The following is a 21817-nucleotide window of genomic DNA, read 5'->3' on the forward strand; positions in this document are numbered from 1 at the left end:
AATTGGAGAAACAAAAAGGGGGCTCTACAGAAGAATCATGTCGTATAACAATCATGATTCTAAGAGGGGATTGAAGGGTTAAATCTCCTCTGTCATTGTGCATTGTGTAAATATTGTTTCTTTTTCTTTTGCCTTGGATTTAGCTTGCATTGCATAAAATAAATATAGCTCCACCCATAGTTTGTTGGGAACTGTGTGAAATCACCACCCCTAGATGAAGTACTAGGCTGTATCCTACATCCCCCCCATGTAGCCTGTTTTATCCCTCCTATGCAGTAAAGTTAAACCAATAAAGTATTTACTTTTGCCTACCCCTCCCTGGACATTCCAATCCCTCCCTAGACAATGATGCCTTATATACCATTGTTATGAACAATAAACGCAGAGTGATTCTTAACTACATGGTGTCGTGTATTATCTGTAACGTTAAGGATTGCTCTCACTGACGTCAGTGGCCATCACATCGAGGTAATCAAAGAGAGGTAGGGATCCTTTCACATATAGAACAAACAACATATTCATATCACGTACTGTAGACGTTTGGTACATATATAAACGCGTAATGCGTGTACCACATTCCGAATTCTAGAATGTGCTGTCCCCACAGGAACCACTATTGGTATATTGATGTGAAGAATACGAAAGCGGATTTCGTACGAAGATCTGCTTTGTCATGAGAAACTCAAATACGGTGGCTTGGAATACAAGGCACCCAAATATGAAAACAAAACCCTTGCCGAAGCCAAGGCTAGAAGCCAAGGCTAGAAGAAAAATGTTTTCCAAAGTGAGAAACTTAATTCTCATTTGTTGTAAAGGTTCAAAAAATATGAAACTTAATTTCCCTTTGTTGAAAGGGTTCCAAAATATGAAAACTGTAATAAATCTGATCCCAACCTCAAATCGCCTGGCGTTGTAGGTGGGATAAATAGAGTCTGAACTTTGGTGACACCTTGTAGAAAGATATTTACAGACGCAAATAGAGGCAAACGTCTTTGAAAATACGTTTACCACACAGATACCTGCACTGTTAGTGCAGATGAACGCAGTTTTCCATCCCATCCCGTTTAACAGAATACGGGTACTTGAAGTATGATGTTGGAAACTTCCGAGGTTTACAACCTATGTAAGCACACGAAATTTTTTAATAATGAGCTGCCTTAAGCGGCTTACTATTTCGTTACATGGTTGGTATAACCGATACTGTAATGCTCTATTTTTTTAAGAGGGCGGTCTTATGGAACGCTTCACGAATTTGCGTGTCATCCTTGCGCAGGGGCCATGCTAATCTTCTCTGTATCGTTCCAATTTTAGTATATGTGCTGCCGAAGCGAGCACTGAACCCTCATCCCGTCAACTGCAGCTGCGGTACATAGATAATAGGTACATAGGTAACTATGGGTAAAAGAACGTTCCCTGATGTAACAGGTTGGACGTATTATGAGCGGGCCAAGATCGTGTGCAAGTATTCCTTGAAAATTCGAGAAGCAAACTTCTCCGAAACCCATGAGATACCACCAGTATGACTGTGACGAACTGTCTTCTGATCCGTTTTGGCAACGAAGAGAGAAGCGGAAAATGGTGGAGCCAGATACACGATGCTGAATGACCCCATGAATGTGATGTACACATACTGAGCTTTTGTAATTGTGGCGAGATGCCATCATGTATACTTGAGGGTAACCCCCTTCTGTGGACTCACATATGAAACACCTCTGGATTTAATGTCCAGTTTTCAAGATCCAAACCCTGACGGGTGAGATCGTATGTCTAACAGATGTCCACTCACGGATTGATCTCTTGACATTTTCACATAATGGCGTTCTGAGCCATTGAAGATTTGAGTTACCTGCCGCATTGCCATGCGGCTTCTTGGTTCTCACTGGTTGTTGAGTATGCAACTGCCGTTGCTTTGTTTGACTGCTTAAGGGCAGCGTGAGCCAGGCATGAAAAACAAAATTACATGAAACTCACGGTTGTTCCTCTCCACAGAAATCTTTAGTAAAAAGCGAAAGATTTATTCGTTCTGAAGAGAAACCAGAGTCTATCCCTGGTCAGACTGAAAGCGAATCCTTTATTGCATTGTAAAATGCACAGAGTTCTAGGACATGTATCGACAGCCATCTGTCGTGTTTTAGAACCTTTGCGCTGATTGTAACTACAAATCCTGACTCTCTGCGACTGTCGTCCAGAGTATATGCACCCTTGTCCCTCTGTGGGAAACGCGAGTGAAGGGTGGGGACCTAAATTGAAAACACATCTTTATTCTTAATAGGTGAATACACCAATGTACCGCTAGTGTGCGTGTTTTGCACTAATTACTAGATGTACCTTCTTGCTGGTGTAGTAGGTAAAAGTCTTTGATTTACCGTATTTGTAATCTTACCTAGGAATTGACATCGTTTAGACAGAATTAGATGCGATTGTTTTCGAACTTGATCTGCTATCGCAGTATACCTTAATAGCGCAAGTTAGAGGAACTTTGTTAATACATAGTTCGTATGTGAGATGAGCTATCATCCCATCATCACATTGGTAAATACCGGAAGCGATAAGCAACGGTCGACATGAAGATCAAATGCAATTATGCAATTTTGTGGCTCCAATAAGCAAATACTAACTGCAGAAAATCCCTTTTTCTAACTGTAGTAAATGACTTGCTTATTGATATAGCAACGGAGCTGTTTGGTTTTGCTCAAACAGAGGGGAATAAGTAACTTGGCGTACTATTGCCTGGTTTATAAGCCAGCAAAGAGTAAATGATCACCTGCCAAACCCTTCGACAGAAGCAGTTTTGTACTTTAAGCTGTAAATAGCTGAGACATATATGAGTTGAAGTCATGAAACCTCTCAAATGTAACATGTAAAGACACGCTTCCACAATTGTAAAAGAGGTCATCAAACCACTGGTTTGCTGACTGTAACGTCCTGTCGTTACAAGGCGTGACTAAAAACACCGTGACAAGTATACTGTATGCGCTAATGGCTGAATATCATCAAGGGATAAAATGCCGTTACAAGCATATCAAATTTAGGAGCAAACAAGCTCTGGCCTTGTCACGTTTACTAGCGACAATGAAAATAACCGGCGTTAGCAGAAGCTTTACAGATATACTCTGCAGCTTCTTTTAACAGTGATCGGCATGGTTTCATACATAGCTTCTAGTGACCCAAATGTATCCTGGGTTTTTATAATGTTTGACAGAAACGCATCTACCAATGGCGGATCGCATTCTTTTGGAAACGATTATGTATGATTGTCCAAAACCCCGCACTATCTGAGTGCTGGAGTAATGTACCGTTCTTACTCGTAGTTATTGGTGTGAGATTTGACCTATAATCGTGCATTAAATTATAAGACCAGTGAAATAAACCCTCTGGTACCCAAAGGGAAATTGGCCCTTTGGAAAAAAAAAACTGTCTTTTGTTAGAGCTGGCGGAGTAACTCCGAGACTCCGATTACCGCTCTTTTAATTTGAATTGCCACTGTAATATTTTTAAAAGTATTTTTAGTCTGCACTAGAGCCTTATTCGCTATGTAGACAGACAACATAATTGGCAACAGACAGACACTTGCCCGATTATATGGCACATATATATATATATATATATATATGTTATTGCTGAACAGCATATTTATATGAAACTCATGGTTGTTTCTCTGTACGGAAATCTTTAGGAAACTAAAGTGTTCTTTATGTGAAAAGCAGTTCACATGGGCATATGAAACCCGAACCAAATTCCTATTAACACCCCTGCGCCTTCTGGTGGCTTAAAGATGTAGGGCAGGAATGTTCTAGAATTATCCTGAACAAAAAATTCCCACTAACACCCCTGCGCCTCCTTGTGGAGCAGAGGTGTATGGCCGGAATGTATAACTGGAAAAACAGCAATGATTGAAATGGCCGTCATGCCATGCTTTTACAGAAAATCACAGTACAGTTACCTGCTGCAGTTTTAATATAGGCTTAATAGCCTATTATACAGATTATACAGTGATAATACAGGTGTATGTAAAATACATGCATTTAGTTAGCCTCTATTAATATGAACACTGCCTGCAGTGTTATTATCTTGCAGTCTTAACAGAAAAGAACAGAAAACATGATTAAACCTGCAATAGGCTATGCCCCTGATAGGCCATTGCTAGGCCAAGCCTCATATATATATTATATATATAAACTGTACTTAACCATATAATCACAGTTGATACTGATATTATACACAGTTGTGCTAGCAAACAGCTTCATTATATATTATATATATAAAATTTACTTAACCATATAATCACAGTTGATACTGATATTATACACAGTTGTGCTAGCAAACAGCTTCATTATATATTATATATATAAAATTTACTTATTATATATATAAATTGTGCTGAAACATATAATTTCCTGATATTATAGCCCATGACTTTAAAATTGCTGCACTGCTTGTGATAGTTTGAGCAGCCTATCTTTAACCCATGCAGCCTTCTGCTGCTGCTATGGGCATTACTCCCCCTCCCCCCCCCTGCCTCCCCATGTTACCTTACGGGGATCGGGTGCAGGGAAAGGAGGAAAGCGCTGTATATAGCGCCGGGGAGCCGTCCGGAAGAGCGGGCGGCGGCGGCGCCTTCCTACAGCCGTACACAGTCTCCCTGTGTCCGGCCTCAGCGGCGTGCGGTGACTGGAAGAGCGGCCGGCGTCCGTGAGTGACGTGTGGCCGCTCGTTAGCACACGGGTAATCTCGGCGGCGCCTGTGCCGGGGCATCAGCGTAGTGAGAGCGGCCGGCGTCTGAGTGACGTGCGGCCGCTCTGCGCATCGTTCAGGAAGACCTTCAGCGGCGTGTTCAGCGGCTATGGACATTTCTACAGTATAACACTCACACACAGCAGGGCGGCAGCGTGAGCTGACCGCCCTGACACTCATACCTTGTGCCGCCTTCTCTTGGCTGTGACGAGCTTCTCTGTGCAAGCTCCGTTTCAGCCTCCAGCATCTCATCTAGGCTGTTTCTTCCAGCTCTTTGTCTCATCCTGGCTGTGACGGAGCTTCTTTCTGTAAGCTCCGTTCAGTTTGCAGGAGACAGTGGCTGCCTGTGGCTGTGAGGGTGCTCTTTGTGAGGACCGACACGCCATGCGCTTGCTTATAGCGCCTGTGGCTGTGAGGGTGCTCTTTGTGAGGACCGACACGCCATCCGCTGCCTTGCAGCGGCACCATCCCGGACCCATGTTTTTCCATAAACTGGGACGGGAAGTGTAAAAATTAAAAATAAAAATAAAAATCTTCTGAAATGTGGCCTTGCCACAAGCCGATGTTCATCTGTGAGCACCGAAAAAACACTGGCAAAGTACACTGAGGTACTTGGGGATATGGAGGGGGGGGGAAGAGTCCTAAATTTGAATATTCAGTGCCTTTGTTCGGCTACGCCCGTCCATATCCCAAGAGTACTCCAGTGACCCCTAGTGGATGATAAAGAAAGAGTCTTCATGGAAACTGCTGGTCCTTCGACAGCTCCTTAAGCAAATCAAAAGCCGCTGCCAGCCTAGTCCAGCATCCAAACCCCTACCGAGACCTCACAGAGACTGGAAGCCACTTACCTTGTCATGCTGTTCTCCAGTGCATGGCCAGATCTCCCAGACCAATGACAAGTGCAACCTGGAGATCCCAGACACTGACCAGACATTGCTGTGCAAGTTCCCCCCTGGTGATCCTTAAGCAATGGAGCCAGACCCCAGTAGCAGTGGATGCCACCGCTGCAATGCCAGAGTCTTCCTCAGTGCAGCTGCTATTCATGAATCCCCTTTGCGGAAGATGCAGCCGAGCCCAATCAATAAACAATAATCAAGCTCCAAATGCTTAGAGGCAGCCGGGGTATAGAGGGGGAGGAGGAGCCTAATTCAAGACCATTTGAATTTTAAAGGTGCCAGGCTTCACACTATTTATACCCTGGTGTTCCGGTGTCCATCAATGGATGAAGGAGAAAGATAAGTCGCATTCATTGACAAGCCAGATCTATTGCATACCATAATCTATTGGTTAAACGCATAGTAGATTTCCTTTAAAGTTTTATCTGCCTGAGGCATGAGGCACCAGAAGATGGACTCGAGGAGCTATGAAACCAATATGGAGCAGTAGAAAACGTCACCATGAAAGAAATGTAAAGTATTATAGAAGTAATATTGCCAAAAAATACAGGACGCCCTCCCAGGGTTTCTTTTTTAAAACTAAAACACTTACTCTGTGATTATTAATGAGAACATCCTCCTCATATTTAGAACGCGCAGCGGCTTTCTCCTGGCCTTTAATGACTGTGCCGTGTCGGGAATACTCCACGTAATCCTCGGTCTGAGCTAGAAGCAGCTCCACGGGCGGAGTGTCCAAATGCTCTTCTCCCCCGTACTGCAGAAGACAGCAAAACGCGTCAGCTTAGGAGTCAAATGGCCATATCTACACAGCCAAAAGCAATGGAATATATATTTTTGATATGTTTTCCTGAAGGTTCTGTTTGCAGTAAACGAATAACTTACTCTTTCTAGGATGCTCTTTTTCTGGTCTTCCTTAAAGTCCTCTTTCTTTACTTTAAATGATTTACATAAGACTTCCAGCTTGGTGGGATCAGCCTGCAGGTGGACATCTGAGCCCTTCTCGTAGGCTTCCCAGGCAAACACTGAGCAGAGGAAAATCGGTTCTCTCAGACACATTCCAGCAAACAATGGACAGTTCTAGCAGTTTCTGGAACACTTACCATCCTTGCTTCCCCTCTATACAATGCAAGAGCTTGTGGTCTTTTTTCCCCATGTAAAGTATGAGGCTACAGAGGTTCTACTTCTCTTTAGAAAATATAGATGGCCTTATACTACTCTGACATGCGCAACCACAATATTCCTTAACTGTTACGGAACATGGCGTTATTCAATGTAACCAATTAATTAAGGTGCTATGTAACATTTTTTTATCTGAGCACTGTTGTTATCCTATAGAACGGGAAGTAGTTACAACGCCGGGTGTCGGGATCACGGCTTTCAGGATACAGACACCAGAATCCCGGCTCACCAGGGCTATTCCCACTTAGAGATGTTACAAGAACACGTGTCACCTTTTCATACCACTGTCTATTATTTGATAGGAAAAGATTGTCACTATTTCGGTGTGACTCACTACTAACAAATCTGATGAAGAAACTCATTACCCAATAAATCCCTGTGTACTTACGCTGCGTCTGTGCCATAGTGATTGTGTCCCCGCTATATCGTACAAAATTATCTCCAGCGTAGCTGACCCTGCAAAGAAAGGCCAGGTGAGGATACAGACAAACAAAATATTCCACTTCCACACAAGTACATTATACCATATATAAAGCTGTATTATACAGAAGGTGCAAGCAATCAGATGAGACTAGAGCGTACACACGGGCAGGGATGACTATCGGTGGTCAATCTATTTTAAACCATCGGGAGGAAACAATCGATGCAGACTGTGGCAGCAGTCCCACATTGGACCCCAGCTGCCGATGTTCACTACTGGTCAGCATACATGAATGGTAAAAACCAGCTACCACTGGTGTCAGGCCTTCAATGGGGACTAAGCATTGATGATCAACGGCCATTCAGGTCATGCCACATTAAGCCTACTCCCTGGTAATGCGGCCTATTGTACAGGCGAGTGCCACAGTCCTGCATGAAGTAAATGAAAATCCACTAAACTACCTATAGGCGATAGAGGTAGGAAACCTGCAATACTCCGGCTATTATGAAACCACAGACCCCAGCAGTGGCTAGCAGGACATGAGGACACTTGCCGATTCCCAGTTTGCAACAGTTTGTCTTACTCCACAAATATATATATCTATATATACACATGTTACATACTCGTCGGGATTCTTTCCTGCATCAGAATATGGATTCTCCCTCATGGCTCTGGTTTTTGGATCGTAGTACGCAGAGTTTGGATTCAAATTCCTCAAGTACTGCCAAGAGAAACAAACGGAGTGTGAGACCGCAACACCACAGCAGCCGCCTATGGAGATCTTTCACAGTATGGTCTTAAAGCAGGTAACTAGGGAATGGGCACATTTCAGGAAACATTTTCCTGAAGAAGTTCATGGCACGCCACCATCAGCAGGATCTGCTTTCAGCCATAGTCCCGGCCGTACAATTATCATACAATAATATTACACATCTTACCTTGGCAGTGTCTTCTCGGATTCGCAGGTTCCTGACTGTAATACGTCTCTTGGAATCAAAGTTCTGCCCTGGCATATCAATATCATCTGCGTATTTATCTTCGTCCTCGTCTTCGCTGTTGCGATCCTATAATATAAGCACAGTAAGCGTGTTCAGGGCTGTACCTTATAAAAGGTGAAGAAGCAACAGCACACAACAACACATAGAAATGTTCTGATTATTTAATAGCAACAATATTACTGATCTTGTGATGGACAGAAGGGAGTTTTTACATTTCACATCTGAAAGAGTAGAAGAAAGGGCCACTAAACCTGCCCAGGCAGCTGCACGGACCTGAATGCACGTCCCTAGGCTGTGAGCCCTGGAAACGCACCGCGTGCAGGAGCCGGTGGGGATATTTCCCAAACAATGGAAGGATTGCAGAGGGAGTGAGGTGCATGGGAACAAAGCCCCAACATAAAGACTGTAACATAAATGCTGGTCATTTATGTACATGCCAATGCAACGAAAAACAGTTCACGCAAACTACTATACGAGGGCCCTAGTATAAAGTTAAAACAAAAAGAAAAAAAAAGAAGCCACCAAGGCATTAACATGGGATACATTGAATTTGCCGGCTGTCGGGATCCCGGCGGTCAGGATACCGACACAAGAATCCCGCCAGCCGGAATTCTCGGTGCAAAAGGGTTGTTCCCACTCGTGGGAATAGACTGCCTGCAAGGGGTCTCTTAGCGCTCGCCCCGCTGCTGGCATTCTGGTGGGCGGGAAGCCACTGTTGTCATTTTGACAGCCGGCAGCCCGCCCGCCGGTAATTCATAACGAATCCATTAAAAGTATTTACATTTAAAATGTATGTAATCACTACAAAGATCCAATAAGATATAAGTGTACACAGTAGATCCCTATATCTAAAAAAATATTCCCATGTGCCCGGTGTGACCCGCTAATCCCGAGCTTGTGCGCACGCCATGCACCCATAATCCCAGGCTGGCTTCCATGCCCCGCTAACCCAGAGCAGGCATTCATGGGCACAGAACATGGCTATTTAATAGAAACAAAACAAAATAATGCAGGCTTAATTGATGAGAGTTGCAACATTTCCCCGGAGAATAAAACGGCTTACTGTCGGGGCATTCTGTTCATCTTCTCCCCACTGGTGTCTGGGGGAGCTCTGGAATAAAGAGAGGAAGAAGGGTGACAAAAGGGAAAAACAGTACATTTTTATGTTTCGATTATTTTACGAGAAATCGGCACTTTCTGCAAAATTAATATGTGTTGAGACCAGGGTACAAATATTATTTACGTGCTGGTCAGTTCCCTTAACTTCTGCGCAATTCTGCACTCAATATGGCTAGCATTCACCGCAACCATCTTAACTGCAACACAAGTGTCCTTAACAAGGGCTGTACGTAATGGTGCCCGCTACTGCCGCCCCAAAAGAAACACTGGCTGGGTATAGGGGACAGGGAGGCCAAACAAGGCCAGTTGGGTACTTTTCGGTAACCCTTTTGGTGCCTGCCTGCTCCAAGCCAGCCTATACCCAGAGTTAGCACTCCTGTGCCCCCTAGTGGATGCAGAAAGAAAGGTTGGCTTGCACGTTATTGCTCAGCAACCACACTGCTGTAATAATCACCTGCGCCACTGAGTACCGTACAATGGCAATGTTCAGGGAACTGGCAGTACAGAGGTATACGGTTTACCTCGACACCCATTAGTTTAGCAGGAAGCATACTTACCGTAGGGTGTACAATGTACAGAACCATTTCCCCAAAGATTTATCCCTTTTGTGATTATACAGTTTTTAAGGGGGATAGTTTCACTTTGAGAAAATAAATCTTTCGCCTTTAACAAGGTAAATTATGTTACAGCATTTAATTTTAGCTAGGACATTGTTTAATTACAGTACTCAATTTCTGTGTAATTCCTAGATATTTTATTGGAAATAAACCGACGCACATTTAAAGCATAAACGATTGCCTAATAACTTTCACACCACCAGTTCCCGAGATAGACCCAGGTAAGACAGTCTGCTGTGTTACATTCACAGGGAAATGAATCAAACCTTTAAAAGAATGGAGAAGTGGAGAGGTTGCCAATAGCAACCAATGTCCTACAATATTTTTAGAATGAACTTGGTAAATGATTACTATGAGCAACTTCTTCATTTTTTGTATTCTTTAGAAGGTTTTACTTATTTTCCCCAATACATCAGGGGGTTATGCAATAGGTTCAGAGTTAGAGGAGCAATCCTATTTTCAGCAAGACTGGTGCTAAATCTGAAGCGCCAATTAGAAGGCAAAACCATCCCTTAGCACTAATTGCCGCTTTAAATTTAGCGGCAAACTCACCAAAAACGCACTGCACCCCTTAAACATGGTAGCCTAATCCGTAACCTCCACAGTCGACCTGTATATGCAGGAATAATAAATCCGTTAGCATTCCCATAGAATGGGAGGAATGCACCAACATTATAAATCGCACAGTACAAAAAAACATTCCTCTCTCCAAATCATAGTGTCCATTTAAAATAACAATTTCCTTCAAGGAAAACAATTAAACCAATGGGTTCATTAAAAAAGCCCTGAGGGTAAGATATTATGGAATGGAACATATTAAAGGCACCGCAAGCAGCGACAAACAAGATCATTGATGGTTTAAGGCTTCTGTTCCTTACCACTTGTTCCAGAAGTCTTCCAGAGGCCAACTCCTCCTGGAGCTTCTGAGTCTTCAATGTCCGTTTCGCCTAGAATGAGAAAGTCTATGTTCAGCCTGCGTCACTTTGTAAAAAAACAGGGGGTTTACGGTTCTATGTGACGCTACTTCGCAGCACTTGAAAACGCTAAGCGATATCAGCATAAAGGGCCATCAAAAACAATGGCAACTCAACACTTGGACCAAGTCAAGGCTACTGTTATACGTTCATGTCCTGGCTTAGGATTCCATTATCTAGCATCTAATTTGATGAAACCAGCTGCACAACCAACAATACAGAGCACAGGCATGTCTGAAATGCTCCACAAAAACTCAACTTCAGAAGTCCAGAATGACTGGAAGCACAGACCACGTACCAAGTCAACTTTGGAATGTTCTTCAACAATCCTCATGTGTTCTTCTGGGTTGTAGCCATTCCACCGGTCTCTCTTGCCATCGTAGTCCAACAAAAGCTGCGGCTGTTCGTACTCATCTGGGGCTAAGTTAATGCCACTGAACCTCGCCGCGACTCTCCGGGGTCTCTGGAAAGAGAACATTCTAAAGTGGTAAGTGCACAAAACACGCATAAAACTTCATAGTGAGTGAGTGAATGAATGAATTAAGTCTATAATATAAAAATGAAGTGAGAAGCATATATAGGTCATCTAAAACAGTGGTTCGCAACCTTGGTCCTCAAGTACCCCCAACAGCTCATGTTTTCCAGGTCTCCTCACAGGATTAAAAGTGAAATCATTTGCTCCACCTGTGGGTCTTTTATAATGTGTCAGTGAGTAATGAATACACCTGTTCAACTGCTAGGTGACCTGGAAAACATGAACTGTTGGGGGTACTTGAGGACCGAGGTTGAGAACCAATGATCTAAAATGCAGATGGAATCGCTGTCCCCAGTGACACCACCATTCAGCTCAAGACGAGGAAGTAGCACAACGGAGGCAACAAAATGAAACAGCACCCCACCCCATCCCTGCTACGTTGGGAGTAGCACATGGGGCAGGGTTAGATAATATTGGTGCACTTACGCCCATTTACCGATGCCTCAGGAATTGTCCTTAATGTCCACACCCCGGACGTAGCAGGGCCTATACCTACCGGTCCCGTGTTCTCAATGCATCACAGGAAAATGACTGAATCTTACCTCAAAACAATCTTTCTTCTTATGAGTCATTGCGCCACAGTTTTCACACGCTCCCTGGCGAAATTTTGTTGCAATTGATCCCTACAGAACAAAAATATATGAAGGAAAAAAAATTCAATATTGAAAAAGTCATCCCTAGTAAGGCACAACATACGTTAGAACATGGGTCTTCAACCTGTGGTCCTACAGCTGCTGTAGAACTACACATCCCAGCATGCCCTGCCTCACTTTTAGCATGCCTTAATAGCAAAACTGTGGCAGGGCATGCTGGGATGTGTAGTTCCACAGCAGCTGGAGGCCCGCAGGTTGAAGACCCATGCTTTGAAAGGTTGCAGTCTGAAAACGTAAGAATATTGCACAACCAATGTTTCTGCCTGTCACACACCGAGACACACTTCGGGGGTGCTGGGGGGAGGAGGGAAGGGCAGGAGTGAGATAGACAGAACCCAGGTGTTTCTGAAAGCTAAAGCTTCATGACAGAATACTCCACTCCTAACAGTTCGGCAATTACTAAATTGTATATCAATAAAATGTTTCACTATGTAAGCAAAGCGAACCGTAAAGTACTAAATGTATCCTCTCTCACTATAGATCAGCATCCAGGTGACCGTTATAACCAGCCACGCTGAGAGGGGGAAAGGAGCGGGTACTAATTAACTGGGCAGGGGCCACATGGAGGGGCCCAGGTCTATGATCACCCCCATTGCAATACCCACTACTGCTGGCTGAGCCTGTATAGCAGAGCAGTAAATTAGGCAGAGAGAGAGAGAGGAGACTGCCGCTGCAGCCGTCCCCATTCACTGCCCGCTGCGTTGCTATACAGGTACAGCCAGAGGACGTGGGCTGCCCTCCTGTGCTGAGCGGCAGCGCAATTAGTAGTTTATTCAGTTTTTTTGTTTGTTTTTTTAAGGGGAAGCAGCCACGCCACAAATATATGGCCACCCACCCCCCAGTACCCAAGCTCGTTGGCCCTGGTTAGAATATGTATTAATGTAATACAATAATTCAAGTAACTAGATTAGCCCAAATATTTGTACCATAAAAAACCATAATTAAGCGTTCTGTAATATTCTGATAAACAATAGGTTATAAACTCCCCCCTATATTTACCTCTTTAACACCTTTCCTGTACCAGTCAATCATGGGGGTGTACACGGTTTGCTTCTCGTCTTGTGGCCTCTGGTGCTTTAAAGTGGGCCGTTTGGAAGGATCCACGTACCATGGGACGGAGGAGATGTACTGTGGGATGTGAGGATTAATGTCCCTAGAAAAAGTCGGGAAAATAAGTTTAGATTTTTATTTTCTTAAATGTTGCTTCCTTACTTTGCAGTCTCACCATCATAAATCTCACAAATACATTATACTTTAAAATATAGTTCATCTGAGTAAAACACTCCCCAAAACTTTGTTCATCACTTTATTAGTAAATACAATCTGCTTTCTTTGTTCGTAATTGGTTACAAACCAATGGGAGTAAGTGAAAAAATTTCTAACATACACACACATTTTGTTATGTGTGTGCGTTCATTTGACATAACTGCTCGCATCTAGAAAGCGCCGCTGATCTGATCTGACCGCGGAACCATTTGTCGATCAACCAATCACAAGCAATTTTCCATGCTGCCTGCTTGTCATTGGCTAACGGCTAAGGGAAGTACTGTACCTGTCAAGACATGTTGCAGTCATTCAATGGCGGGAACTTGTAACAAGCTCTGGATATTATGGGGAATCAGAAAACTTTCCCATTAGAAGGGGGTCATTTAAAATATGCATAATAAAGCGCAAAAAAGTGTGTTTGTGAGTGTTTTAGTCAATTCCACATTACTGTAAAATATATATTAAAAAAAAAAACTCTCTGATGATAAAACAACTAATTGGCTGGATAAGTTGAAAAACCAGGTTGAAACATACAGGCTCGAGTTGCTGAAATATAAGAAAACCAAATTGCTTAAAGTACAAGCTGATTACGAGCAACATCGGGTATACACCTGGCTAGCCAAAGCCACGGGGGTGGCATCTAGAGGAAAGTCGGAGAGAACTTACAGACGAAGGACCCAGAGACCACAAGCAAGTACGTCTGCTAGTGAAACGGATGACACTGCAGTGTCGGATTCAGCGATGTCTGCCCAAGGAGTCCCTTTAGGGGCAGTCACCCGGGCACTGGCCTCCGGCAAAAGAAGAAACCCACCAGACGGGGGGGCCAGTCGAGGCGGCAGGCGGGGAGGAAGACCACCCAGGTCACGTCGGACTTAATTTTCAATTTATCACATGCGGCACTAACGACGGCAGAAACAGCTGTCCTTAGTAGGGGACTGTCGTATGTACCGACCAAAGCACCCGACGACTTTCAATGGAAGGTTGAGACATTTAAATTTAATAGAAGTTTAAAACTTAAAGAGCACTTTGGTAAGCATGTAGATCATAGCCAGAAAGGGACATCTGCACCTCTGATCAAAGGACTGACTTCGGGTTCACAGTTTGACCCAGTGTCGCAAAACGCGACCATCAAAACATTCACACGAATGTTGGAACATCTACAGGATGATCCCCCTCCGCATGTATACAGAAATATGTCCAAGGAAGAACATGACGCCCTACGAGATTTAAGCGTCAGACAGGACATTATTATCAGGGGCGCCGATAAGGGGGGTGCCATCGTGATATTAGACACTGAGGACTACATAGCGGAGTGTGATCGACTGTTGGCAGATAGTCAAACATATGCCCAATTGGATGTTGATCCCACCACACAGTTTAAAATTGAATTAGACCAGATATTGGTGCAGGCGAAAGAGGAGGGGGTAATTTCTCACGACATTTACATCAAATTGTTGAGTCCACACCCTGTTGTCCCCATCTTTTATTCGATTCCCAAGCTCCATAAGGATGCGCTGCGTCCGCCCGGGCGCCCCATTATCTCTGCTAGAGGCTCACTGTGTGAGCCGATTGCTAGATACCTAGATTTTTTTCTGCAACCCTGCATTCAAGCCACGTCCACCCACTTGAAAGACACCAACACATTGCTGAGACAGTTCGCACAGTTAGGTCCCATCCCTACAGGCATGGTGCTGGCCACACTGGATGTGGCCAGCTTGTACACTTGTATTCCTCACCAGGCTGGGTTGGCAGCTGTGAGGCATCTTATTACCAATAATCCCAAATACACGGGCCCCGATGTTGACCTGTTCGTCAAATTATTAGAATATACCCTTATTCACAACTACTTCTTGTTTAACGGCAGGTTTTTTCTCCAAAAGACCGGCTGTGCGATGGGGTCTGCGGTGGCCCCATCGCTAGCCAATACGTACATGTGGGAGGTGGAGCGACAAACGTTCTTTGAGGACAGTGAAACAGCCAGGTCCATTTTTCTATATACTCGGTATATAGATGATCTGTTACTGTTTTGGACTGGAGATGAGGGAGCCTTGATCAAACTAATAGAGGAACATAACAACTCCTCTAGTCCGATCAAGTTTACCGTGTCCACACACAGGTCAGAAATTTGCTTTTTGGATACTAAAATCCTGGTACGAGGAGGTGAGCTGCATACCACACTATACTCAAAGCCCACGGATCGCAACACACTCCTCAGATACGACAGCTTCCACCCCCCAGCCCTAATCCAGGGATTGCCGTATTCTCAATTCCTCAGGGTGTGCAGAATCACCAGCGATCCTGAGGTGTTGGAGACACAGTTAGAAATCATGACGAACAAATTCACACAGAGGGGTTATCCACTTAAGCTTCTGAAGAATGCACGCGCCAGAGCTCTGTCCCTCAGTAGACAGGAGATACTACAGGCCAAAGTCCCTGTGTCCTCTGCTCCTAAAATGGCATGGGTAAACCAGTTTAACACCTCCAGCAGAAGGACCAATAAGAAAATTAAGCAACTATGGCCGATGATTACTTCAGACCCCAATTTAGCAAGCTTAAAGAATAGTCGAATAATGCCTTGCTACACCCGTAGCTCTAACATCAAAGATCTTGTAGTTAAGAATGATGTGACGGGCTTCACAAGGATACGGCCCACTACACATTTCCTGACACGCAAAGCAGGCTGCTTCAAATGTTTGGGCTGCACTACATGTAGTTACATGCTTACAGGGGACTCCATCGCACACCCACATAATGGGAAGAAGTTGAAGATCCCCAAAGCATTGACTTGCAGCTCCACGTTTGTAATTTACGTGCTGATCTGTCCTTGTAGCCTCTATTATGTGGGCAAGACCCAATGTTTATTCAAGGAGCGGATGGCCCAACACAGATCGGCGATCAGGGCGGCCCTGGTGTCAGGAAGCAGCGAACAACCTGTGGCACGACATTTTGCGCAGATGCGGCACAACTTAGCCTCTGTCCGCTATAAGATAGTGGACCAGGTTTCTGAGTCTATCCGAGGTGGCAACCGGGCAAAAAAATTACTGCAGCTAGAGGCAAGATGGATCCATAAATTAGACACGATCCATCCTCGGGGTTTAAATGAGCACCTAAGCCTAAGCTGCTTTCTTTGAGGTAGGATATAGAGGCAAGTTTGAGCATAGAGTACACATTCCTCCAGCAATATGTGAGGGGTCATCCAGGATGTATTAGGCAGTGCCTCTAAGGTTGAGCACTGGAATCATTAAGCAGTTGCAGACAGATGCACACAGGGGGACCCACGCATTTGTAAGAGTGGTAGTGGCTTCCCCTCCAATGGCCGGCTGATTGAGGAGGGTGGAATCTATAGATCGCAGTTAATGACAGACCAGCTGATAGTTCACTGTATATACATGTATTACGATTAGACAGTACAACTGACAGCAGTATGTGCATTTATATGTTTTTAACTATTCACCTAAGGATGTTTGTATTTTTTAGGGGGGATGCACTACAGACCCCACATGTTCACCAGCACAATATGTTTCTCACAGTATTTATGGTACACTGTACTGTGTGCTTTTTTGACACTAGACATGTCTTTTAATATTGTCTTTTAAATATGTTGACATCCACGCAAGTGGTTCGATTTTCACAGTTCAGCTATGTGTATGTAATTTTTTCTGTGTTTTGTTATGTTGTCATGGCAACAGGTTCCCTGCTCGTGTGGGTCCTCCTCACGGCCGCGTCGCCCGGCAACGAAGCTACGTCACCCGGAAGAGGCGGGGATTGCCGAAACCGGAAGTGCGGGCTCCGGAGGTCGGGACGGAGGTGGCCGAGCTAGGTACTGGTAAGGTATTTAAGTTCATTTTTTCACTGTGATCACTTGTATTGCTGTGTCTTGAAGAAGGGAGTACGTCTCCCGAAACGTTACACATTAAAAGCACGTTTTCTACTTTCAAGAAAGACTCCAGAGTGCCGCCTTCCTTGTTCCATATATATATATATATATATATATATATATATATATATATATATATATATATATATATATATATATATATATATATACATACATACATACATACATACATACATACATACATACATACATACATACATACATACATACATACATACATATATATATATATATATATATATATATATATATATATATAAAAAATTCCTCATTTAAAAAAAAAATAAGAATTTACTCACCGGTAATTCTATTTCTCGTAGTCCATAGTGGATGCTGGGACTCCGCAAGGACCATGGGGAATAGCAGCTCCGCAGGAAACTGGGCACAACTATAAAGAAAGCTTTAGGTCTAACTGGTGTGCACTGGCTCCTCCCACTATGACCCTCCTCCAGACTTCAGTTAGGATACTGTGCCCGGAAGAGCTGACACAATAAGGAAGGATTTAGAATCCCGGGTAAGACTCATACCAGCCACACCAATCACACCGTATAACTCGTGATACAATACCCAGTTAACAGTATGACAACAACTGAGCCTCTCAACAGATGGCTCAACAATAACTATATACAAGTATTGCAGACAATCCGCACTTGGGATGGGCGCCCAGCATCCACTACGGACTACGAGAAATAGAATTACCGGTGAGTAAATTCTTATTTTCTCTGACGTCCTAAGTGGATGCTGGGACTCCGTAAGGACCATGGGGATTATACCAAAGCTCCCAAACGGGCGGGAGAGTGCGGATGACTCTGCAGCACCGAATGGGCAAACTCTAGGTCCTCCTCAGCCAGGGTGTCAAACTTGTAGAATTTAGCAAATGTGTTTGACCCCGACCAAGTAGCTGCTCTGCAAAGTTGTAAAGCCGAGACCCCTCGGGCAGCCGCCCAAGAAGAGCCCACCTTCCTCGTGGAATGGGCTTTTACTGATTTAGGATGCGGCAGTCCAGCCGCAGAATGTGCAAGCTGAATCGTACTACAGATCCAGCGAGCAATAGTCTGCTTTGAAGCAGGTGCACCCAACTTGTTGGGCGCATACAGGATAAATAGCGAGTCAGTCTTTCTGACTCCAGCTGTCCTGGAAACATAGATTTTCAGGGCCCTGACTACGTCCAACAACTTGGAAGCCTCCAAGTCTGTAGTAGCCGCAGGCACCACGATAGGTTGGTTCAGATGAAAAGCGGATACCACTTTAGGAAGAAACTGGGGACGAGTCCTCAATTCTGCCCTATCCATATGGAAAATCAGATAAGGGCTTTTACATGACAAAGCCGCCAATTCTGATACACGCCTGGCCGAAGCCAAGGCCAACAACATGACCACTTTCCACGTGAGATATTTCAATTCCACGGTTTTAAGTGGCTCAAACCAATGTGACTTTAGGAAATCCAACACCACGTTGAGATTCCAAGGTGCCACTGGAGGCACAAAAGGGGGCTGAATATGCAGCACTCCCTTAACAAAAGTCTGAACTTCAGGTAGTGAAGCCAGTTCTCTCTGGAAGAAAATCGATAGAGCCGAAATCTGGACCTTAATGGAACCCAATTTAAGGCCCATAGTCACCCCTGACTGTAGGAAGTGCAGGAAACGGCCCAGCTGAAATTCCTCCGTTGGGGCCTTCCTGGCCTCACACCACGCAACATATTTTCGCCATATGCGGTGATAATGGTTTGCGGTTACTTCTTTCCCAGCTTTAATCAGCGTAGGAATGACTTCCTCCGGAATGCCCTTTTCCTTCAGGATCCGGTGTTCAACCGCCATGCCGTCAAACGCAGCCGCGGTAAGTCTTGGAACAGACAGGGCCCCTGCTGCAGCAGGTCCTGTCTGAGCGGCAGAGGCCATGGGTCCTCTGACATCATTTCTTGAAGTTCCGGGTACCAAGCTCTTCTTGGCCAATCCGGAACAATGAGTATAGTTCTTACTCCTCTTCTCCTTATTATCCTCAGTACCTTTGGTATGAGAGGAAGAGGAGGGAACACATAAACCGACCGGTACACCCACGGTGTCACTAGAGCGTCCACAGCTATCGCCTGCGGGTCTCTTGACCTGGCGCAATATCTTTCTAGCTTTTTGTTTAGGCGGGACGCCATCATGTCCACCTGTGGCCTTTCCCAACGGTTTACAATCAGTTGGAAGACTTCTGGATGAAGTCCCCACTCTCCCGGGTGGAGGTCGTGCCTGTTGAGGAAGTCTGCTTCCCAGTTGTCCACTCCCGGAATGAACACTGCTGACAGTGCTAACACGTGATTTTCCGCCCATCGGAGAATCCTTGTGGCTTCTGCCATCGCCGTCCTGCTTCTCGTGCCGCCCTGTCGGTTTACATGGGCGACCGCCGTGATGTTGTCTGACTGGATCAGAACCGGCTGGTTTTGAAGCAGGGGTTTTGCCTGACTTAGGGCATTGTAAATGGCCCTCAGCTCCAGAATATTTATGTGCAGGGAAGTCTCCAGACTTGACCATAGTCCTTGGAAGTTTCTTCCCTGTGTGACTGCCCCCAGCCTCGAAGGCTGGCATCCGTGGTCACCAGGACCCAGTCCTGTATGCCGAATCTGCGGCCCTCTTGAAGATGAGCACTCTGCAGCCACCACAGCAGAGACACCCTGGTCCTTGGAGACAGGGTTATCAGCCGATGCATCTGAAGATGCGATCCGGACCACTTGTCCAACAGGTCCCACTGAAAGGTTCTTGCATGGAACCTGCCGAATGGAATTGCTTCGTAGGAAGCTACCATCTTTCCCAGGATCCACGTGCAGTGATGCACCGACACCTGTTTTGGTTTTAGGAGGCCTCTGACTAGAGATGACAGCTCCTTGGCCTTCTCCTCCGGGAGAAACACTTTTTTCTGTTCTGTGTCCAGAACCATCCCCAGGAACAGTAGACGTGTCGTAGGGACCAGCTGTGACTTTGGAATATTTAGAATCCAGCCGTGCTGTTGTAGCACCTCCCGAGATAGTGCTACCCCGACCAACAACTGCTCCCTGGACCTCGCCTTTATCAGGAGATCGTCCAAGTACGGGATAATTAAAACTCCCTTCTGTCGAAGGAGTATCATCATTTCGGCCATTACCTTGGTAAAGACCCTCGGAGCCGTGGATAGACCGAACGGCAACGTCTGGAATTGGTAATGACAATCCTGTACCACAAATCTGAGGTACTCCTGGTGAGGATGGTAAATGGGGACATGCAGGTAAGCATCCTTGATGTCCAGTGATACCATGTAATCCCTCTCGTCCAGGCTTGCAATAACCGCCCTGAGCGATTCCATCTTGAACTTGAATTTTTTTATATACGTGTTCAAGTATTTCAAATTTAAAATGGGTCTCACCGAACCGTCCGGTTTCGGTACCACAAACATTGTGGAATAGTAACCCCGTCCTTGTTGAAGTAGGGGCACCTTTACTATCACCTGCTGGGAATACAGCTTGTGAATTGCCTCTAACACTGCCTCCCTGCCTGAGGGAGTTGTTGGAAAGGCAGATTTGAGGAAACGGCGGGGGGGAAACGTCTCGAATTCCAGCTTGTACCCCTGAGATACTACTTGAAAGATCCAGGGATCCACCCGTGAGCGAGCTCACTGATCGCTGAAATTTTTGAGACGGGCCCCCACCGTACCTGGCTCCGCCTGTGGAGCCCCAGCGTCATGCTGTGGACTTAGAGGAAGCGGGGGAGGACTTTTGCTCCTGGGAACTGGCTGTATGCTGCAGCTTTTTCCCTCTACCTCTGCCTCTGGGCAGAAAGGACGCGCCTTTAACCCGCTTGCCCTTATTGGGCCGAAAGGACTGTACCTGATAATACGGTGCTTTCTTTGGCTGTGAGGGAACATGGGGTAAAAATGTAGACTTCCCAGCTGTTGCTGTGGAAACGAGGTCCGAGAGACCATCCCCGAACAACTCCTCACCCTTATAAGGCAAAACTTCCATGTGCCTTTTAGAATCTGCATCTCCTGTCCACTGCCGAGTCCATAACCCTCTCCTGGCAGAAATGGACATTGCACTTATTTTAGATGCCAGCCGGCAAATATCCCTCTGTGCATCCCTCATGTAGAAGAGTCTTTAATATGCTCTACGGTTAGCAATATAGTGTCCCTGTCTAGGGTATCAATATTTTCCGACAGGGAATCTGACCACGCAGCTGCAGCACTGCACATCCATGCTGAAGCAATAGCTGGTCTCAGTATAACACATGTGTGTGTATATATAGACTTCAGGATAGCCTCCTGCTTTCTATCAGCAGATTCCTTCAGGGCGGCCGTATCCGTAGACGGTAGTGCCACCTTCTTTGACAAGCGTGTGAGCGCTTTATCCACCCTAGGGGATGTTTCCCAACGTGACCTATCCTCTGGCGGGAAAGGGTAAGCCATTAGTAACCTCTTAGAAATTACCAGTTTCTTATCGGGGGAAGCCCACGCTTCTTCACACACTTCATTTAATTCCTCAGATGGAGGAAAAAATAAGAATTTACTTACCGATAA

The 21817-nt window shown here is 45.1% G+C and overlaps 1 protein-coding gene and 2 non-coding genes across 3 annotated transcripts in view; all 3 read right to left on the bottom strand.

The window, feature by feature from the left end:
* The window catches only part of SLU7 (SLU7 homolog, splicing factor), a 47147-nt gene that overhangs the window by 13654 nt on the left and 11676 nt on the right, over positions 1 to 21817 (bottom strand). The window contains exons 3-12 of the mRNA XM_063928766.1: positions 13126 to 13279; positions 12016 to 12096; positions 11237 to 11401; positions 10843 to 10911; positions 9292 to 9339; positions 8169 to 8294; positions 7854 to 7951; positions 7198 to 7265; positions 6513 to 6652; positions 6223 to 6384 (exon numbers count right to left, since the gene is read on the bottom strand). Coding sequence (XP_063784836.1) covers positions 6223 to 6384; positions 6513 to 6652; positions 7198 to 7265; positions 7854 to 7951; positions 8169 to 8294; positions 9292 to 9339; positions 10843 to 10911; positions 11237 to 11401; positions 12016 to 12096; positions 13126 to 13279 — 1111 coding nt within the window. The remainder of the gene's footprint in view (positions 1 to 6222; positions 6385 to 6512; positions 6653 to 7197; positions 7266 to 7853; positions 7952 to 8168; positions 8295 to 9291; positions 9340 to 10842; positions 10912 to 11236; positions 11402 to 12015; positions 12097 to 13125; positions 13280 to 21817) is intronic.
* LOC134938800 (U6 spliceosomal RNA) lies at positions 1229 to 1335 on the bottom strand. The gene has a single exon (XR_010181265.1). It is a non-coding gene; the product is annotated as a U6 spliceosomal RNA (small nuclear RNA).
* LOC134938712 (U5 spliceosomal RNA) lies at positions 1929 to 2043 on the bottom strand. Its single transcript, XR_010181216.1, has one exon. It is a non-coding gene; the product is annotated as a U5 spliceosomal RNA (small nuclear RNA).

The sequence above is a fragment of the Pseudophryne corroboree genome, chromosome 6, assembly GCF_028390025.1.
Source record: "Pseudophryne corroboree isolate aPseCor3 chromosome 6, aPseCor3.hap2, whole genome shotgun sequence".
NCBI classification, from domain to species: domain Eukaryota; kingdom Metazoa; phylum Chordata; class Amphibia; order Anura; family Myobatrachidae; genus Pseudophryne; species Pseudophryne corroboree.